Source organism: Furipterus horrens, unplaced genomic scaffold, assembly GCF_987537825.1.
Source record: "Furipterus horrens unplaced genomic scaffold, mFurHor1.1.pri manual_scaffold_8, whole genome shotgun sequence".
In the NCBI taxonomy this organism is placed as follows: Eukaryota; Metazoa; Chordata; class Mammalia; order Chiroptera; family Furipteridae; genus Furipterus; species Furipterus horrens.
The window spans coordinates 37,798,696-37,821,664 of record NW_028327178.1 but is presented as its reverse complement, the minus strand read 5'-3'; the positions used below and the strand labels follow the sequence as shown (position 1 = coordinate 37,821,664).

The following is a 22,969-nucleotide window of genomic DNA, read 5'->3' as shown; positions in this document are numbered from 1 at the left end:
AAGATCTTTTAACCTCAAGGGAGGGGCACTACTTCCAATCGGTTCATGTGATCATGTTCACCCTTTCTTCACAGAAATATTTAATTAAATACTCTAATACTGTAATGGTGGTGGCTGAATCACTTACAATTGTAGTATGAATATAAAAGAGAAAGTATTAAAAATAACCACAACAATACTTTGTTAATGGATACACAATGTAAAAAGATATAAGTTGTGACATGAAAAACAAAACGGGGGGTGTGAAAATACAGAACCCTTGTGTGCATTTGAAGTTATCAGCTATAAATAGCCTGTTACAAATGTAAGATGTTTTACATAAGCCTCATAAAGCACAAGCAGAAATAAAAAATCTGTGGTAGATATATAAAAGATAAAGACAAAGGAATCAAAGCATACCACCACAGAAAATAATAAATCACAGAAAAAGAAAGCAAGCGGGAAACAAAGAATCCAAGCTTAAACACCAGAAAATAATTTTAAAATGTCAATAGTAAGTCCATACCTATCAGTTATTACTTTAAATACACATGGACTATTATGGGGGGAAGGGGGGAAGGTGGAAGAGGATACAGGGGGAATAAAAAAAAAAAAAAACGCAACTAAAAATATCAACTAAATAATTAAATGGACTAAATCCTCCAATCAAAAGATATAGAGTGGCTGAATGGATAAAATAGAACAAGCCCTAACAATATGTTGCCTGTCAGAGACTCACTTCAGCTTTATAAGGACACACAAAGACTGAAACTAAAGAGACGGGAAAAGCACTTTATATAAATGGAAACTAAAAGCAAGAAGGGGTAGCTATGCTTATATCAGACAAAACAGATTTTAAGCCAAAAACTGAAACAAAACATAAAGAAGGTCATTATATAATGCTAAAGGGGTCAATTCAGCAAGAAGATATAACAATTATAAATATTTATGCACCCAACATAGGAACATCTAAATATGTAAAACAAATATTAACAGATCTAAAGGAAGAAACAGACAGCAATAGTAGCAAAAAAACTTTAATACCCTATTTTCAACAATGGATAGATCATCCAGACAGAAAATCAGTAAGGACTTACTGACCTGAAATGACACCTTAGAACAGATGGCCCTAATAGACTAATATAGAAGATCTCATCCAAAAGCAGCAGAATATACATCCTTCTCAAATGCAGATGAAGACATTCTCCAGAATAGGTCACATATTAGGTCACAAAACCAGTCTTATTAAATGTAAGAAGACTGATATCATATCAAGCATCTTTTCTGATCACAATGGTATGACATTAGAATTAATTTACAAGAAGAAAACTCGGAAATTCACAAATATGTGAAGATTAAACAATATGCTCCTGAACAACCACTGGGTCAAAGGAAAAATCCAAAGAGAATTTTAAAAATATCTTGAGACAAATAGAAATGGAAATACGACATAGCAAAACTTCTGGGATACAACAAAAATGGTTCTAAGAGCAAAGTTCATAGCAATAAATACCTACATTAAGAACCAAAAAAGATCTCAAATAGCCTAACTTTACGCCTCAAGGAACTAGAAAAAAAGAACAAACTAAACTCAAAGTTGGTAGAAAGAAGGAAATAACAAAGATCAGAGTGGAAATAAATGAGACTAAAAAGACAATAAAAAAGATCAATGAAACTGAGAACTGGCTGTTTGAAAAAATAAAGATAGACAAACCTTTAGCTAGACTCATAAGAAATAAGGGGACTCAAATAAACTTACCAATTAAAGAGAAGACATTACAAACGATATCACACAAATAAGGATAAGAGACTAGTATGAATAACTCTAGGACAACAAATTGGACAATTTGGAGAAGATTAATAAATTTCTAGAAATATACAACCTCCCAAGACTGAATCATGAAGAAACAGAAATTCTGAACAGACCAATAACTATGATGAAAATTGAAGCCATAATCAAAAACTTCCCAACAAACAAAAGTCCAGGACCGGATGGCCTTACTGGTGACTTCTGCCAGACATATAAAGAAGAATTAATACCTATCCTTCTAAAATTCTCCCAGAAAATATAAAAGGAGGGAATATGAGGTATTACCCTAACACCAAAACTGGATAAGAATACTACAAGAAAAGAGAATTATAGACCAATATCCCTGATCAACATTCATGCAAAAATCCTCAACAAAATATTAGTAAACTGAATTCAGCAGTACATTAAAAGGATCATGCACCATGATCAAGTGGGATTTATTCCAGGGATGCAAGGATGGTTCAACCTGCAAATCAATCAATATGACACACCACATTAACAAGATGCAGAATTAAAACAATATAATCATTTAAGTAGACACACACAAAAGGCACCTGATAAAATTCAACACATTTTCATAATAAAAACTTTCAAAAAATCAGGTAGAGGGGGCACATACCCCAACATAATAAAAGCCATATATGACAAGCCCACAGCTAACATCACACACAATGGTGAAAAACTGAAAGTTCTTCCTCTAAGATCAGAAACAAGACAAAGTTGTCCACTCTCACCATGTTTAGTCATCATAATACTAAAAGTTCTAGTCAGATTAGGCATGAAAAACAAATCAAAGATATCCAAGTTGGAAAGGAAGAAATAAAACTGTCACTGTTTGCAGATGACATAATATATAGAGAGAACTCTAAAGAGTCCATAAAAAAAGAAACAAACAAACAACTGTTAGAACTAAGAAACAAATTAAGTTGCAAGTACAAAAATCAATATGCAAATATCTGATGCATCTGCATACATGAATAACAAACTACCAGAAAGCAAAATAAAGAAAATAATCCTAATTACAACAGTATCAAAAATAAAATACTTCTGAATAAATTTACCTAAGGAGGCCAAAGATCTAAGCACTGAAAACTGGAAGACATTAATAAAAGAAATTGCAGAAGACACAAATATGTGGAAAGATATTATGTGCCCATGGATTGGAAAAATTAATATTGTTAAAATGTTTGTACTATCCAAAGTGATTTACAGATACAATCGAATTCCTATCTAAATTTCAATTTTTCAAAGAAATAGAAAAAAGAACACTAAAATTCGTATGGAATCACAAAAGACCCTGAATAGCCAAAGCAATCTTGAGGAAAAAGAACAAAGCTGAAGGTATCACATTTCCTGATTTCAAACTATATTACAAAGCAATAGTAATAAAAACAGTATGATATTGGCATAAAACAGATACAATAATGAGTGGGATAGAATAGAGAGCACAGAAATAAGTCCATGGAGTATGGTCAATTAGTTTTGGACAAAGAAGCCAAGAAAATATACAATGGGGGAAAGAAGAGTCTGGTAAATGGTATTGAAAAAACTGGACAGATACATGGAAAGGAAGGAAGGAAAGAAGGAAGGAAGGAAGGAAGGAAGGAAGGAAGGAAGGAAGGAAGGAAGGAAGGAAAGAAAGACAGAAAGAAAGAAAGAAAGAAAGAAAGAAAGAAAGAAAGAAAGAAAGAAAGAAAGAAAAACAAAGAAAGAAAGAAAGGAAGGAAGGAAGGAAGGAAGGAAGGAGTATCTCTATTTTACAACACACACAAAAAGCAACTCAAAATGGATTTAAAGTCTTTAACATAATAACTGAAACCCTAAAACTCCAAGAAGAAAACACATTGGTCTTGCTGATAATTTTTTGGATTTGATATAAAAAATGAAGGCAACAAAAAATAAACTAGTGGGACGACATCAAACAAAAAGCTTGTGCACAGCAAAGAAAATCATCAACAAAATGAAAAGGCAATCTACTGAATGGGAAAAACTATGTAAATTATATATCTGATTGCAGGAGACCATTTTGTGTGCTATAGGGAATTGTAACCACTGTGCAAGGCAGGCCTGAAAACGGGACCTGACTGAAAACGGGAAGCAGCTCAGCTGGTGGCATGCTCCAAATACCACACCACTGGTCACACAGTAGGGGGAAGGAACAGGAATGCGATGTATCTTTTGAGGCCTGTCCTGCTTTATCCAGTTTTAGATCTATATCAGCAGGATGTTTACTATCAACAGAATGCTTAACTCCAGGAGTACAATCTAATCTTTTGCAATGTGCTTTGCCACCAGAAAGTCTAACCGATTGTAACAATGTATTGATCTATGTTCCTCTTTGATAATCCTCTTTATGGTTGGGTGGAGGGCTGCTTCACAAGCCAAGCATTTCTGTGCCCAGCTAACTCAATAAATGCTCTGTTGAGAAGAATATTGGGAGTAACCCCACTCTAGGGGCACTCTCTTCTCTCCCCAGGTCATTCGTCTCTGGGTCAATTTCTTCATCTGCGATCAGAGGATTGCGGGTTCAGGAATCCCTGCATCTGATAAAGGATTAATATCTAAAAAATATAAAGAACTCACACAACTCAGTAGCAGAAAAAACAAACAACTCGATTAAAAAATTGGCAGAGAAATTGAATGTTTTTCTACCGTCATACAGAGGTACATAAAAAAACTCAATATCACAAATTATCAGGGAAATGCAAACCACAGTGAGATATCCCCTCACACTTGTTAAGGATAGCTATTATCGAAGACAAGAGATAAATGCTGGCAAGAAGGTGGAGAAAAGGAAACCCTTGTGCACTACAGGTGGGACTGTAAACTGATACAGCTGCTACGGAGGACAATTTGGAGGTTCCTCAAAAAATTAAAAATAAAACTACCATATGATCCAGCAATCACACTTTTGGATATATACCCAAAGGATATGAAACCTTTATCTCAAAGAAATAGCAGTAACTCCCATGTTTACTGTAGCATTATTCCACTGGTATCTTGCCTCTTCCAGCTCCTGGAGTACCAGAATCTACATCTCACAACTTAGCGTCTGATCATACATTAGGTTATATTACCTGCTACTGTGCCATGACCAGCTTATCTTGCTAGCTATACAGTACTACAATTCCTGAAGGCAGGAACATAGTCCCTGCATTATCTGCCTGTGTCCTCATCACTCAAGGAGAGAAGAGCACATCCAAGTGCCCCCCACCACCCCACATGCTCCTATGTATTGCCAATGCCCACAGAGTTTATTTCTATCAAGCACTTCCCACAATGCACTGCACTTTCCTATCTCCTTTGCTGGAACACAAGCTCCTTAAAGGAAAAACCCGCTTGTTTAATGACTCAGAATAGTTCACATAGCAAAATATGAAAAAGTATTATTTATAGACATAAATATTAGAAGTTGATAGCACCAAAAAGTTAACAGTTGTTGTCTCTAGCAATTAGCAGTACAGGTAATCCTAACTATCTTCTTTATGTTTTTCTGTATTTTCCAAATTTCCTAAAGTGAACATTTATTGATCAGAATTCCAATCAGTGGTTAGAGATATTATTTCAAAACCTAACACTTTTTTTTAAACAATTTATTTATTTATTTATTTAATTTTTAGAGAGAGGGAAAAGGAGAAAGAGAGGGAGAGAAACATCACTGTGTGGTTGCCTCTCACTCGTGCCCCCAACTGGGGACCTGACATGCAACCTAATCATGTGCCCTGACTGGGAATCGAACCAGCGACACTTGGCTCGCAGGCCGAGGCTCAATCCACTGAGCCAGAGCAGCCAGGACTCAAAACCTAACACTTTCAATCAGTAAAAGAAAAGGATGGGAAAGCTAACCTTGCACCACAGAAATGGGATGACAATACCCACACATTTACATTATGCTAATCATAAAACATACAAGAGAAAGTGTAAGTGGCATGATAGAAAAAGCGGATCAACAAAATACGCTCAGGCTAGTCTAGATTTATGTTCCAAGGATAGTAAAGCATTTGGTTAAAAGAGTAAGTTGTGAACAGAAAGGGGAATGGTGTGGCGCCAGGGGTGGGGGGAATGGGGAGTTAGTGGTTAGTGGGCACAGACTCAGTTCTGCAAGATGGAAGAACTTCTGTGGGTGGATGGTGGTGATAGCAGCACAACAATGTTAATATATTTGATGCCACTGAACTGTATATTGAAAAATAGGTGGACTTCCAGCCAAGATGGAGGCCTAGATAGCCACGCTGGGTCTCCCTCCACAACTAAAAAAAATACAACTACCTCAAAACTAGAGAACACCAGAAGTTCCATAAAGTCAAGCTGCATGGAAGTCCAACGAACAAAGATATAAAGAAGAAATACTCATTCGGACAGGTAGGAGGGGCGGAGCCTGGGCAGAGAGGATGGGGTGTGGTGGCGGCAGCAGCGGTGGCAGCAGCAGGCTGGCGGAGCCAGGGTGGAGAGGATGCAGTGTGGTGGCAGCAGCAGGCCAGGAGAAAGTGCAGTTACATGTTTTAAAAAGTCAGGAGGGACACCTGGGGAGTGTTCCCAGCTCCTCACCAGACCATACAGGTCACAGTCCCAGTGCCGGGGAAAATCAAGCCTCATTGCTTCTGACTGTGCAAACCAGTGGGGGCTGGGGCGGAGGAAGAAACTGCCGGTCTCTCAGCAGAGTCCACTTGTTTCAAGGGCCCCCCTAGTCCTAGAACATCCACAGACTCACCCACTCTGGGAACAACGGCCAGAGCAACAGCTAGAGAGGCACCAGTCCCATACAGAAGTGAAGGAAGTGCCTGGAAAAGGGGTGAGTGCTGAGCAAGAGGCATTGTTCCCTCTCAGACCCCTCCCCCACATACAGTGCTACAACGTGGTAAAAACAGGTCGCCCTATACTGACAAATACGTAAGGCTCCGCCCCTTACAACGTAACAGGAGCGATAGCTCTACCTAAGTCACAGAGGCAAACAAACACAGAAGCCTGTCAAGATGAGGAGACAGAGAAGTATGGCCCAAAAGAGGGAACGGATCAAAGTTCCAGTGGGAGAACTAAGCGATGAGGAGATAGCCAACTTAAGAGACACAGAGTTCAAAACACTGGTGATAAAGATGCTCACAGGCTTGACAGATATGCCTGAGTACAGCAAATGCATAGGGGAAGAAGTGAAGGCTATGCTAAGTGAAACGAAGGAAAATCCACACAAAATCAATGGTGAAGGGAAGGAAACTGGGGTTCATCTCAATGATTTGGAACATAAGGAAGAAAAAAACAGTCAACCAGTAGAGAATGAAGAAACAAGAATTGAAAAAAATGAGGAGAGGCTTAGGAACCTCTGGGTCAACTTTAAATGTGCCAATATCCGAATCATAGGGATGCCAGAAGGAGAAGACGAAGAGCAAGAAATTGAAAACTTATGTGAAAAGATAATGGAGGAAAACCTCCCAAATTTGGTGAAGGAAATAGACGTACAAGTCCAGGAAGCACAGAGAGTCCCAAACAAGCTAGACCGAAAGAGGACCACACCAACACACATCATAATTAAGATGCCAAAGATGAAGATAAAGAGAGAATCTTAAGAGCAGCAAGGGAAAAGCGGAGAGTTGCCTCCAAATGGGGTGCCTATAAGACTATCAGCTGATTTCTCAAAAGAAACTTTGCAGGCAAGAAGGGACTGGCAAGAAGTATTCAATGTGATGAAAAGCAAGGACCAACAACCAAGATTACTCTATCCAGCAAAGGTATCATTTAGAATCAAAGGGCAGATGAAGTGCTTCCCAGACAAGGTAAAGATAAAAGAGTCGATCATCATCAAGCCATTATTATATGAAATGTCAAAGGGACTCATTTAAGAAAAAGAAGATCAAAACTATGAACACTAAAATGACAACAAACTCACAACTATCAACAACTGAATCTAAAAAATAAAAACAAAATCCATCTAAGCAAACCAGAATAGGAACAGAATCATAAGTAAGGGGATCATTTGGAGGGTTTTCAGCTGGGAGGGAGGAGGAGGAAAAATGCGGAAAGGGTGCAGGGACTAAGAATCATAATCAGTTGATACAAAATAGACAGGGGGAAGTTAAGAATAATATAGGAAAGGGTAAAGCCAAAGAACTTATATGCACGACCCATGCACATGAACTAAGAGGGTTGGGATTGCTAGAGAGAAGGGGGGTACTGGGCAGAGGGGAGCAAAGGGGAAAAAAATTGGAACTACTGTAACAACATAATCAATAAAATATACTTAAAAAATAGGTAAGATAGTCAAGTTAATGTCTTATGTAATTTACCACATTTTTTTAAAAAAAGAAAATGAATAGGCTCTGAGATCAAATGCCCCTCACTGCTGACTGCTTGTGTAGTCATGAATAAGTCTCTTGCCTTCCCCCAAAATGGACTTGTAAATATTAGATTAATTCATGTAAAAACACTTAGAATAGTGTCAGCACATGTTAAGTGAGCAATAAAAGTTAGCTATCCTCATGGTTATTATTAACAACACAGGAAGAGTGCCAAGTTCTCCAAACTGCATAGAGGCAAAGCAGCTTCAAAGGCTGAGGTGCTTCTCCCTGTCGCCTGCACAGCTGAGCTATGAAGAAACTACTTAGAGCAGCCTGGCTTTCGAGTTCTGACTCCTTAGTATGGGTAAGGGATTGATGGAAAGGTCGTCTGCTCCTCTTGGAGCCCCAGCCAGGAGGGGTCGCTGCAGTTCCTGCCAGCAAGTTCTCCCTGCTGGCTGGCTGGCTGTCCCATCCAATTACTAAGATCACAGAGTGGTGACAGGAGCCTATCCCTTGAGTAGGATAAGGCACAAACTCTGTTGCTTTTGGCTCAGCTCTCTTGTATTCTGCATTTCGCCTTGTGGAGCACAATAACAGGGTGAGATTATTTTAAAGAAATTTAAAGGACTTATTCATTAAAGAAATGCAGAACTTTACCTATAAATTTGATTCTGGTTTCTTTTTCCCTAAAAAAATATTACAAAGACCATAAAATGCTCACTGAAGGAATAAGAAATACATTGGGGATGACATGGCATTTTATCCCTTCCCTAATTATGGAGGACTAGATGAGACTCATGGCCTAAGGACTTAATCTTGCACCTCTAAAGCAACTCTGTGTATGTTGCTATTTCTTCACACATTTTTTGCTGGGAAAATATATGACATAAGCAGAACGGGACAGGGAAGTGTCTACTAGCCATCTGGCTAGACGTTACATGAGTAAGCAAGGCAATGAAGAGTGCAGTATAAACTCTGGAGAACAGGGTTTGATCACCACTTCAATGGGTAGATTAGTTTTTAATCGTTTGCAAAGCTGCCAAAATTCTAAAAGGTTTCTTAAATGCAATTTTGAAATCTACAATAGTTTAAACACCTTCCTATTTCTTTTGGTAACTCAGAATGTAAGCCTTCAGGGGAAGGTAGCAGTACACACCTGGGCAAAATAACAAAGAAGGGATGGAAGGGAAAGAAAAAGACCTGAGAGAGCGTATGCACATAAATCCAGATTGCCAGGAAAACCACCTCGACCTCACAGAAGAATATAACGTGCTATTTAAAAAAATAGCAATGGACTTGCAATATTATTTCTTCTATTAGTCTGTAATTATTTTTAAATAATCTTACAATTATTTTAATTAAAGAAAAACTATAGTTCCCTGGATAAGTAATGAAAAACTCAGTGGCACCAACTATATTTTGTTGCCTCTTGGATTCATGGAGATACCTTTTTTTCTTTACTTCTAATACAATGAACTTTGGTATTGCATTTACTAGATGTTGCACACAACTAATTAGTATTGTGTATATTTCAATAGGAAAAGCAACAATGCACATTATTAAGATCAAGTTTCAGGAAGAAACATTAGCTAGAATACTTAGATCACTGAGAGCTAAGGCAACTGGAAAATTAAATATTGATACGAAGCAATTCTACCTTGGGACCTAACTAAAAGCAAAGTTTAAATCTATTCACACAAATTAATAGCAACCAACTCTGACTCCAAAAAACCTCCGCTGCCTTGCGGCATACCTCTTCAGGGGAAAGGCTAAGGGAGTAAACCCCGACAGAAAATCCGGAGCCGGAGTCCCTAAGGCGGTTTGACGTTGTAGTCAACACCGGCAACTCCTGCGGCGCACCTGAAGCCAAGCTGTATTGACTCCGTCTTTCCCTTGGATCCTTCAGCTGCGAAGAGAGGGGGGGTCTGCTGCATGGGCAACAGCAGACCCTCCATATCACCCTGCCCAGGCTCTGTAGCTTCATGCAAGATGTCGATTCAACACGGGAGGAGACAGATACCGTGTCACTCCCGAGTCGGACTGCACAGCCTATTCTCGGTGGTGCAGATAGACTCTTAAGAAGCTACACCATCGTCTCTCGAGACGGACGGCTGCCGACGACGAATAGCAACCAATGATGAAACTGAAGAAACTCTTAATTGTAACTGCTCATCAGCTGATAAACTGAGAAGACAAAAAGAGGGCTGCTTCATCGCTTGAGCACTATATAAACAATCCAAAAGCAAAGCCAAGTTTGATCTCAACAGAAATGGAAAATATTTTGTATATGTAAAGTCTAGCAATGCAATGCCCAAATGTGCACGAATTTATGACAGAAACTCAGCTTAACTTTTAGGCTAAGTCTGTCTGCTTTGTGGGTAGTGTCTTCATCCAGGTGAGTGACCTAAGCACTAAGTAGGCTTCTAGGCTTGCCACTGACGGTCAAATGCTGGCTCTGTTCCTTGGATGTGAGTTGGCAAAGAATCCTTTCTCCATGACTCCCCTACGTGCCACAGCTAGCAAGGATGTAAAAAGTCATCCTTCTTACATTTAAGGGCCTCAGAAGGTCAAAGGTCTCTTTCCTACCTTGTGCTACTCAGTCTGCTCCCTTTTCACAAAATGTCCATGGCATAAGAGGTTCTTGCCATCTGAATACCACTGATTCTGTCTAAAGCAGTCACACTAAGACATCACAGGATAGCTCTCCTGGGACCACTCTGGATGAGCAGTTTGAAGAGGCTCTCACACCTTCTGCTGTTGGTCACACCACAGCTCTCTCAGCTGGAAGATACAGACCCAGAAATGAAGGAACTATTGCGCAGAAAAGGTGTGTGTGTTTGTGTGTGAAATGAACCACACTTTGGACACCTCGGTGCAGCCAGTGACAGAAACAGGGAAGAAAAGACAAAAAAAAAATCAGCAACTATGAGAACGAAGGTAAACAAAAAGGTATTCCTTTCATTCTTCCCGTCTAGTAGCTGAGTACTGTCAGCTACTGGAAGGCAGAGCTGGCCCTCTTGCTGGAGGCATTGAACCCAAGCCTGGCCATCGGCTAGCTGAGAATGTGGAAGGACAATAGCAGCACTGGCTGGAATCTTGCCAGATCACAGTTTTCACTGTATTCACTCAAGGTGCACAAACACTTTCCGGCAGATTCCTGAGCAGAGATGCTGCAAGTAACAGATATTCAGAAGCTCATCCTCCATACTGCCCTTGATACAGGGAGATCTGATCAGATCACACAGGAGAAGTAGGGAGGGGACATAGGAGTTTGCTGAGGCAATGGTAAATAGTCCAGGGGAGGACTGGCTGAGAAGCTGAATACCTTCAGAGTGTATGGAATTATGGGTGAGAAGATCTGAAATAAAAGCAGCATTCTCAGGCTCTCTTCCTCAAGGATGCCTGGGTGATCCACTGGAGCTGCCTGTATTTCCCAGTGGATAGTATTTTGGATGGGAAAGAACTCCGGGCACAGCCTAGGATTGGGCTGGCCTGGAAGAGGGAGGCAGATTTATTCTTTGAGTGTTCTAGAAGGAAAAGGCTCTGAGGCAGAAGCCTACCATTCTTCCAAAATTGTGCAGCATTTGTATCTTATGTTGTCTTAGTTTGTAGACCAACCCTACAGAAGTAAAATAATTAAAAACTAAGGTGGGGGGGAATGATAGGAGAACTCCAGTGTTAAAGAGTCTAGCCTTAATTGATAGAATTAAGTGGTTAAAGCTGTAACTAAAGAGTTAAAGAGTTTGGCCTTAATTGATAGGCCTATGTGACTAATACATGTGGAAAGCTGTTATTCCAAAATTGTGAAGTTTTGGAATAGACTCCCCTCTTTTATCACCAAAACTTTGCCTCTGAAATTTTGCCTAGAGGGCGGGGGCAGGCAGCGGGACCCCAACTTCTGTTTGACAACATGCTTACTGAGGAACTGACCAGCCCAGAAGTGCACTTGGCACTGAAGCTGTCACAGTGCTCCTCTTTCCCACGTCTTCTTTTACAGATGCCCAGACTCTACCACTGAAAAAAAACATACCTTGCACCATCCTGAATCATAGTATAGTATTCATGCCCTGAAGTGTAAAAATCTTCAGGGCACCAAATGAACAGAAATTCAGAAATATAGTACCAGCACCAGTGAAGCCTCTCTTAACCAAGGCACTGTCAACAACCTATGAGGGCTCTGTGGATTCCCCCATTCCAGTTGAGGGAAAGACTTGACATTAAAAACAGGGTCTCACGGCCATCTCTCCCACACTGTGATACTCCAATTTCAGATCACTGCAGAGTGATGTGGGAGAAATGCTAAAACTTTTTAAACCACTTTTTGCTTCTGTTTTCCCTCATCACTCGTCAGTATTTATAATGTACCAAAATTGACAAAGCTCCAAATCTTATCTAGATCTTTACTACCTTAAAGTTAGGATTCAAGAATGTGGCAGCTGTCACAGTGACGCATGCTGACATGTTTATCTGAATGCATAAATACCATCACACTCCTGACAGTCAGTGGACCTGGGTTACCTCTGGGTGTTGTCTGACCCTGTGGTTATGTGGCAGGCATTTTGCATCAAGTAGATGAGCTACATCTGCAATTTTGAGGGAAAAATTTTAAAGCTAATGCTAAGATAAAAGCATTTCATTAAAAATATTATATTGGCAAAGGTGTTTTTCACTGAAAGATATTTCAATTTTCTCAGCCCCTTCTCAACATTGCACGGTACATCTGAGTCAGAGGAAGCAATGAATGAATCGAATTGGGAGTCCTGGTAAAGCTTCTTCGGTACATTTCCTAAAGACTGAGATGCCTGTAACTCCAATGGAAGCTAACAAGGGTTTTCCAAATTTTTGTTTTCAATAACATTGAGGGAGTCCTAATTAAGTTGTCAGCTTATGGATCATAAAAAATTATATTTGATAATATATTATCTGATTTTTGGCATATAGTTGGAAAAGAGTCAAGGAACTGAATATTTCTAGATAAAAACACAAGCTTTTTTAATCCCTCAATCTATTAAATAAGAACATAACAGTCACTGAAAATCCTGTCTTATTTTAGCAACAGGTGATATTCGTTCTCAGATATCTAAACCCAATTAAAAAAATCAATTAAAAAAAATCCTCACAGGAAGACATTTTTTTCTTTGCTTTTAGAAAGGGAGGGAGGGAGAGGGAAAGAGAGAGGGAGGGAGGGAGAACAAACACTCTGATTGAAACAAAATTATACCTAAAACACACCTGGCAAGATAACCATTTCCCATGATTTCTTAAAAGCCATGTATTTTGAGTAATGATACTAAACCATCACCCTATATCATCATAAAGGAAAAGTACTAATTTTAGAAAAAGTTGGGACCAAATTCCAGATCCATGCAGAACTGAGGTTTCCACCTGCAAAATTGCTCCCTCACAATCTGCTCTGGCATGATCCTCCCATCAACAGAGGTGTCATGAAAAGCTACAGGTTCATATCCAGTTTCCTCCACTACTTTTCAGACTTATTACGAAATTAAGACACTAGGGATATGAAGATAGAGAAAGAGCTAGCTGAAAGGCATACTTCACCTTTGTAACTAAGATTCACCCACACAGACAAGACCTGAAGTGGAGTGTTTGGGTTGTTGACTCTAATAAGACAGGCAATGAGGGATTTCTCAAAGTGCCTTCCCTTCTAATTTAAGTGCAATTAAAACTTTGAGTACTATTATTTTCTCAGTTTGACCTATTTCCTTTTGAGGGATGAAAGGAGGGAGATATTGGAACAGTCAATGTTAAAAAATTACTTTAAAAAATTTACTCTAATTGGCATTCACTTTCAAGATACTCTACTTTAAATCTCTTCTGTGCCGGCACTTACACCTTTGACTGTTTCTGTGGCCTACGAGAAAAGATCTTTGACAGACAGTGTCCAAAGAACAATGCTCCCAAAAGCTAGACGACTTCCTTTAAATCCACATTAATAAATATTCTTCTAGAACATTACTCTCGTATAAAACCTCAGCAGAGAATACTTTCCCAAAATATAATTTCCCCTGCAGCTCATTCTCTGTGATTTTATTCAGTCAGTTCTACAGATAAGTTTCAAAATATCCCGTGGTACCCTTCCAACCCTAACAGCTTGCTCTTATTAGCTTTATTTTATGACTCAGCATAAACGTTTATTTGTACAAATAGTTCTGCACCTAAAAATAAAAGTAAAACCATTCTTCTAGAAAAATAGAGTACCTTTCAAAGTATAACAGGTACAAACAAACCAACATAACAATTTCCCATCTATTAAAAAGAATGGGTAGTCTCCATTTAGACAGATGCTTGCATTAGACATGAACCAGACTGACCATTGGTTATTAGTCGGAACAAATTCAGAACACCTCCATTAAATCTGACACTCAATGAAACAAGAACTGATAGGAGACAAGACTCAAGCAAGTACTTCTCACAACGGCCAAAACGACTAAACCACACCTGAGGTTTTCACACAAACTCCGTGGGCAAAATAGACTTAGATGCGGTACCAATTCTACAGTAACTCTGGGTTTCGTCCCTTAGCAGGTTGTGAAATCAATTAAATGAATCGGAATCACTGTTCATTCAATGCAATAGAAAATATCATTTGTTATAACAATGAGTATTCTTTTGCGAAACTGGTTTTAATTTAAGCGCACATATGTATTTGGATCCTGGATCACAACAGCGAATATGTTTACTAAGGTTTTGAGAATACTGACTTTGAGGAATATAAATAAATATTAATTTTTGTCCTGAGATTTTCAGTTCAAGAGAGACTAGAATGTATAATTAACATCTTATTTAAGAACATACACATTTGGTTTGTCGTGATGCATCTTCATACAGTCGAAACAGGACTGGAGCCCTAAGTCTTCTAATTCTCAGGTGTGCTTACTATTGATAATAATACTGAGCATTCTTTAAACCAGGGACTATCCTAGACATTTCACATAAATTATTTTATTAATCTCTCAATATACCTATAAGATACTGATTAGTCTCCTAAGTATAGACTGGGGGAAACGCCACTCGGGGAGGTGTGGCAGCTGGAGCAGGGTCTTACAGACGGAAGTGGCCCTGTCATTCAGCTACAGAGGTTAGTTGAATTACTCTCTGTGCAGTACGATCAAAAAATACTTTTTAAAAATGAACGTTTCTGGGATTAACTCCTTGGAAATTCCATTTAGGAAGTCTCACATGACATTACCCCAAGCAGAGAACACGGACATTAGAAAAATGCCAAAGTGGGCACAACACAGGTTGAAAGGATTTCTAGTATCAGAATGAAAATGTTTATAGAGTGACTATACTTCTCAGTGCAGGAAAGCTCTTGGGAGTATCCTGGGCTACACACTAAATTGTGAAATCTAAAAAGGTAGATAACATGCAGGCAGAATTTTTAACAGCTCAGGACACGTATCTTTTTAAATTGTCATCATTCTAGTTGGTCAAAGGTCATGCTGGAAGAATAAAGAGAACTTGACTCAGAATTCTAGCCTGATTGACTGAATGTGGAATGCTATTTTAAAGGGAATCCAGGGATTTACATAATAGTAAATCTTGCCATCTGCTGCCCTGCCCCCAAAATCAGCTCCACCTGCAAAGCTAACTAAGCGGACAACAAATCAACAAGCAACAAGTGCTGGCGAGGATGTGGAGAAATGGGAACCCTACTGCACTGTTGGTGGGAATGCAGACTGGTGCAGCCACTATGGAGAACAGTATGGAATTACCTCAAAAGATTAAAAATGGAACTGCCTTTTGAACCAGCGACTCCACTACTAGGATTATACCCGAAGAATCTTGAAACCCCAATTCAAAAGAACTTATGCACCCCTATGTTCATTGCAGCACTGTTTACAATAGCTAAGTGCTGGAAACAACCTAAGTGCCCATCTGTAGATGAGTGGATCAAAGAACTGTGGTACATTTACACAATGGAATACTATGTAGCAGAAAGAAAGAAGGAACTCCTGCCATTTGCAACAACATGGATGGAACTAGAGAGAATTATGCTTAGTGAAATAAGCCAGGCAAAGAAAGAAAAATACCATATGATATCACCTAATACAGGAAACTAAAGAACAACACAAACAAAGGAACTAAATAGAACAAAGAGCAGAATAGCAGTTAATAGGGGGGAGGGAAGAGGGAGAGAAGGGGGATAAGTAAGGGAAGGGTTTAATTAAAGAGCCTGTATGAAAGACTCATGGACATGGACAACGGGGAGGGATATGATTGTGGGAGAGGGGGTGGGTTGGGTGGGAGAGAGAAATTGGGGGAAAAGGGGACAACTGTAATTGAAAAACCAAAATAAAAAAATTAAAAAAAAAAAAAAAAAGCTAACTAAGCGGAAATGTATTCCAGGGATCTGTTGGGTAATTTACCACATTTACAAATTCAAAGTGCAGAAACTTGCTCTGTGTGCAGAAGTCAAAGTGAAATTATATTCTACACTGTGCGGAGTCTGTTCTCTCTGAGCGAATTCCTGGGAATTTGATGGGGAAATACAAGTGTGGTGTGACAAAAGGAAAAGATCATTTTCTTTTCCTATTTTCTTATAATGAAAAGTCCAATTAAAGTCATATTAAATGGAATAAAGAGTGGTTCACATTCTGTCAGGAAAACATAATATAAGACTTTTCCCAATTTCTGATTCTCAAAAGTTTCCATAGACGTTGATGTGCATCATTTTTATGCCAACATTAAGATTCTCTTCCAAAGCATACAGAATGCAACACATATCTGCTTAATATTATATGTAAAATTTATAGTTGATTTACCATTCCAATACATTTTCTGAGGATGCTCCAGATACTGAAGTCATTTCTGGAAAACATAGGAGAGGGCAGGCTTGTTCTAAAAAAAAAAGAAAGGAAAGAAAAATAAGTAATTAATTTAATGCCATTGACATTGGGAAGGAAAAGGTATTGTAATTAATATGAAAACCACAGGCAGACAGGCATGTACCTTAAAAATGTACGTCACAGATAGCGTAGGACAGGGCCAATCTGTCCTGTCCACTGCTACTTTGACCCCTGAGACGTTTCACAGCGGGTCATTTGGCCCTGTGCTTTTAGTAATGCTATGATCTGAATTCTCCCAGTTCTCCCCAGCTGGTGTCCTGCTGTTTGGACCACTGCAGAGACACACTGTCCTTTCATGTGCTGACACATCTGACCCTGTTGTTTGGTTCAAGACACACCTATCATATTCTGATACTTAATAAACTGTCTTATTAAGTTTTAAAAAATATCATCACAGAGCCTAGTTTAATGTTTTTAAAAAATTAAACAGGAAAATGCAAACAAACTATAAAAGTCAAAATAAAATTTAGGCCCTGTATCCCACACAACATTAGGACTTTCCAAGAGACACTGACATTGAACAAAATTTAGCAACTCTAGGTATAGCGGAAAACCCCTTCAAGAATTCATCTCTGCAGAAGGAGCATTTTCAAAGCCTTTGCAGGAGTTTGGAGGCAGACAGAAGGCTGGGGGCAGACAGAAGGACGGGGACAGTCAGAGGCAGAGGGCCTTACAGCCTGAATGAGCAGCACAGCTGGGCTCAGGCGTCCGGAGGCCAGATATGGCCAGAGGGAAGCCAACCGCCCTCCACAGACCACAAAGCAGCACAACCAAGGGGAGCCGTGAGAGGTACCCAGACCGACTTTCTGAAACTCCATTATAATAATACGTTCTTTATTGGACCTTGGGTTATGGCAAGGGATGCTGGTTCCAGCTGCCATTTGAAATATACCCACATAACTAAAATATTACAGAAAATATTAAACCAAAAGTATCTTCTAAAGAAATTCTATAAACTAAATGAATGAATTTGAGTTATAGAAGTTAATACATCTTTAAGGTTTTAAATAAATAATATTTTTAAATCCTCCACAGTAAAATTCTTCTGATTGCTTTTTCTTTTTTAGGAACACACACTGCTCATTTGGCAGATTTGTCATCTAAGCAATCTGCTGGATAAGTGGCCACAGATGGTATTTAAATCACATTTTTCCAATCCAGGACTATCAAATCTCCATGACATGAACAATGGCATTCGGGGACAGAACCCCTGCCATTATCTACCATTTGCATGTGTAATGCAATTTTAGAGATGTATATAAACTGAATTTTTCATCTCCTGTCTATGAAAGTCAGTCAGAAATATAACTTACACCTGGGAAGTTGTGAGTCCGAATAAGATTTGTGAAGATTAAATGTGGAGCTGTAATTCCCCCCCAAGAAGTGCTTACATTAAATGTATATTACTCTTCTGATTAAAGGCAAGAACAGCAGAAGGGCAAGAAAAGCAAGAAATATTATGGAAGCAAGAAAGCAGAAGAGACATCTAAGCTTTCTTTTCATTCTCAATTTAGAAATCATCACAGGATTGCCAGCCAAGAATACCCTACACTTATTTTTATGCCCGTAACTCTTTGCGGTGTTTTATGAAAATGTGGTAATTACTCATTTGCGAGGAGGCCAGGTTATGTGCAACTTTAAGTATCTATTCTGGAACACAACTAGAAAGCAAAAGTGAACGGGACTGTGAAAGGGAAGGGCCATCACACAGCCCACGCGGTTTTCTTGTGTAGGACATGCAGAGCCAAACTCAAACCCTCGTCGTGTGCAATAAACTGACCAGAAGCAGCAAGAGAAATGCCAGCAAAGGGAACAAGTACACAGTGCAGAAGCTGTGGCACAGTAAATGACATCAGGGTTGCTGACCGCAATCTAAGTCAATAGCATGATGAGGCTGCCAAAAAGGCAGGTGCAATTTCAGGCTGCCAAACGGAGAACAGCCAGAACATTCCCAAGGGCAACTCCGCAGTGGTCAGAGCAGGGACAGGATGCAGATCCACATGCTACTTTAAAAAGGAACCTTAACACCCCCACTCGGGGACACCTTTCAGAGGCTAGGCAAAGGTGTCTGGAAAACGACTCAAGCAATGGCTGAAGGAAATGTGTAGTCTAGAAAAAACTAAAGAAACTAAAGGTCTGGGGAACAGTGGGCATGAGAGACGTCTGGGTATTAAGAGGATGGGGCCAGGAGTGTTGGAGTAATAGCATCCCCAAAACGCCCCACTCCACCCTCACCAGCACCATTCACTGTGTGTCTTTGCCTGCTTTGTTTCTCTCCATAGTGCCAATTAACATGTGACATGCTGTAGGGACTGTTGAGTATCTGCTGAGGATGCCCCCAAATGGTATGCAAGCCCCCTGAGAACTCATGTCTCATCTACTGCAGTATCCCTGTTGTCCAGAACAATGCCTAACACCAAGGAGGAGTTAATTATTTGCTGAATGGACTTTGGAATTTATTAGGCCTTTAAGCACACACAATTCTTTCATAAAGATTTTGCTTCATTCTGTGCTGCTCAAGAGATTAGGACTATGACCACTGGTGGAAGTTACAGGACAATTAACATAAAGACCTGTCCTATAATTAATTCCAAAAATGAGAAGCAAGAAATTCTTATTACAGAAGGATCCCTTTTAGTCATGACCCAGAAGAGCATTCCTGTACTGGACGGGAAGTTGGTCTAGATCAGTGAAGGCCAGGGATCTTGCTAAGCATCCTATAAAGAGCAAGATAGCCCCTCACAACAAAGAATTATCTAGCCCCTCACAACAAAGAATTATCCAGCCCCTCAAAGTTGGTAGTGCCAAAGTTGAGAAACCTGCCATAAAAATAAAATAAGAGCTTTACAGATAATCGTAAATTCTGTAGTGGCTACATTAAAAAAAGTAAAAAAGAAAAAGATAAACTTTAATAATATACTTCATTTAATCCAATATATCCAAAATATTAGCACATCAACATGTAATCAGTATAAAAATATTGAGATATTTTCCCATACTAAGTCTTCAAAACCAAGTGTATATTTTACTCTTAGAACACATCTCAATTTAGCTACGCTTTTAAGAGTCAAAGTAAATTAGTTATGTTTAATGAAAAATATCTTATACTAATTTATTTTTATAATTTAAACTTACATTAGTTAAAATTAAGACTAAATATTCAGTTTCTCAGTCACACTAACCATGTTTCAAGTACTCAAAAACCACAGGTGGCTAGCGACTAGTATTAGACACTGGATTTCTGTGGTTAGTTCTGAAAACAAAAGATTAAAACTGCTTTACGATTGTGGGGGAAGAACAAAAAATTGCTCAAATATAGGAGTCTAAAGTCAAAGAGTATTAGAGAAATGCAAATTAAAACCACAATGAGATACCACCTCACACTGGTCAGAAAGGCCATCATCAATAAATCAAAAAACAAGAAGTGCTGGTGAGGATGTGGAGAAAGGGAACCCTAGTGCACTGTTGCTGGGAAGGCAGACTGGTGCAGCCACTGTGGAAAGCAGTACAGAGTTACCCCCAAAAAAGTTTAAAATAAAATTGCCTTATGACCCAGCAATTCCACTTCTGGGAATATTAAAAAAAAATTTTTTTTCAAAAATATATGCCATTCTATGGTCATTGCAGAGTTATTTACAATAGTGAAGACATGGAAGCAATCCAAGTGCCCATCAACAGATGAGTAGATAAAAAAGTCATGATACACACACACACACACACACACACACACACACACACTGGAATATTACTCAGCCACAAAAAATAAAACCTTACCATTTGCAACAATTTGGATGGACCCAGATGGTATTACGCTAAGTGAAATAAGTTAGACAGAGAGACAAATATCATGTGATTTCACTTATATGTGGATGGGATCTTAAAAATAATAAATGTACAAATAAAAGTGAAATAGACACAGAGAACAGACTGATAGTTGCCAGAGGAGAGATAGTTGTGGATGGGGCTGGGTGAAAAAGGTAAAGAGATTAAGTAGTAATTGGTTACAAAATGATCATGGGGATGTAAAGTACAGCATAGGGAACATAGTCATATTGCAATAACCATGTGTGGTGCCAGGTGGGTACTGGAAATATTGAGGGGATCACTTTGTAAAGGATAGATTATCTAACCACTGCGCTCTATACCTGAACCTAATATAATACTGAATGTAAACTGTGATTAAAAATAAAAGTAAAAAAATAAGAATTTAAAAAAATACCCTGCCAAAATAAAGTCATAACCTAATCACCAAGCAGATGCCAAATCTTCTGCAGTATTATTTTAAAGAGGCAAAGGGAGTATATTTTTTAAAAATTAGGTAGATTAAAATTTTTAAGAATTATTTATACTGAAACAGATGTATTTCTATATTGTATAATTTTACTCCCCTCACCAGGAGGAAGAAAATCCCCTACAGAATCTGGATGAAGGAAGTATCATTCGCAGCAGAAATAAGAACGGGGAGAGCAGCAATCAGACTAGACTTTTCAGGCTGAAACTGAAGATAAATTATTCTCTTCCCTTGGAGTTTATCTGAGAGTCATTATCCTGAATTCTATGCTTCCTTTTTTTCTCCACACAGAGGAAAAAACACCCTGTACCAGGGACTGAGAGTGATATGTCCTGGTTCTGTTTTCAACCATACAGATGACACTAGGACCATCCATACCACAACACAATAACTAGTTTTTTCATGAAAAGCCCCATCACATTTGTTTTCCCTATGTGCTGAAAGGCTCTGCACGTTATCTCACCTTTATTCCCTGCCCCACAGTGTTGTGGACAGACCCCAATTGAACCAAATTAATGTATGAAGTGTGCTTAACAAACGCTATGCTAGAATCTCCCTTATTCTGAACAAAAGCTGTGCAAGTTCTGGACATCACTAATCCCCAAATCTTTTAGATGTTTTTGGGTGGCAGAAACCGCATGTGAGGCTCATCTTGACAGAGCCTGCCAAATTCCCATGAACTGCGCAGATAGATCCTCTCAGTCCACCTCCTGGACCCCGCCATGGCCTTCCGGCTCTTGCTTCGTGCATTAGTAGGATAAACACAGAACACTGTTTGCTCAGGATGCTTTTTGGAAAACGAGCTGGAAAAGATTATCCAACAAAGGCATGCGCAATTAAGCTTCAGCCAGAATTAGCTACCAGATGTTGCATGCTTTTCAGGTTTGTTTCTTAATTTTCATGAGGCCACATGAGCTCTACTGGGTCTTGCATATGCATAGGCATGTATATACTGCACTGAAGTACCATTATTCTTGGGTTGGGGGTCTTTTTCACAGAGAATATCAAAGAACCATGGAATGGGAACCAGGGCATCAGCACATGCTCTTGCCACAGCCTATCTGCACAACCTGGGCAAACCTCAAAGGTTGGCTACACAGCTGTCAAGTTACCTTATTTGGCAGCTTGACAGGTACTAAGAAAAGTAATGCTCGGGACAATTACAGTTCACTGGAGATGAGGTTTCAGTTTCTTACCTGTACATTAGTTTTAAAGAATTTTTAAAACTCCTTGTTATTTTTATAAAGTACAAACTATTACCATAAAAACATTCATAGTCATTGGTGATAACATCTGCCCACTGACTTAGCTTCTCAGTTTGTTAGGAGCTCTTTGTATATTTTATTCATCACCTACACTGCAGATAACTTTTGTCAAGTCTAACATGGGTCTTCTGATTCTGTTTGTACCATCATCTGTCAAACCAAATCTATCTACCTGGGAAGACAATATGTAATAAGAGCAAAATCTATATATGAAACTTTAAAGAACAGTTACCTTTCAGAATTTTCTCTACAGACAAAATAAAAATACTCTGCCATTCTATTAATAGTCACTCCAGAAATAAAACATAAATCTCTTAAGTCTTAAAGTTTTGTAATCTCATTCTTAAATTTTTAGAAATTCAAGTTCTATATCAAAATGAGGACAAAATACAGCAACAAAAATAATCTTCTCAAACATTTACCACATGGAACTAAACAATTAAAGGAGAAAGGAAAAGATGGGGTTCGTTTTTCAAATTACAAAA

General features: G+C 38.9%; 1 protein-coding gene across 10 annotated transcripts in view; it reads right to left on the bottom strand.

Annotated features, from left to right (window-relative positions):
- OSBPL1A (oxysterol binding protein like 1A) overlaps positions 1 to 22,969 on the bottom strand; it is a 212,848-nt gene that overhangs the window by 17,263 nt on the left and 172,616 nt on the right. For all 10 annotated transcript variants that reach the window (XM_090285702.1, XM_090285704.1, XM_090285705.1 and 7 more), the window contains one exon: positions 16,845 to 16,920. In XM_090285702.1, the coding sequence (XP_090141828.1) occupies positions 16,845 to 16,920 (76 nt within the window). The remainder of the gene's footprint in view (positions 1 to 16,844; positions 16,921 to 22,969) is intronic.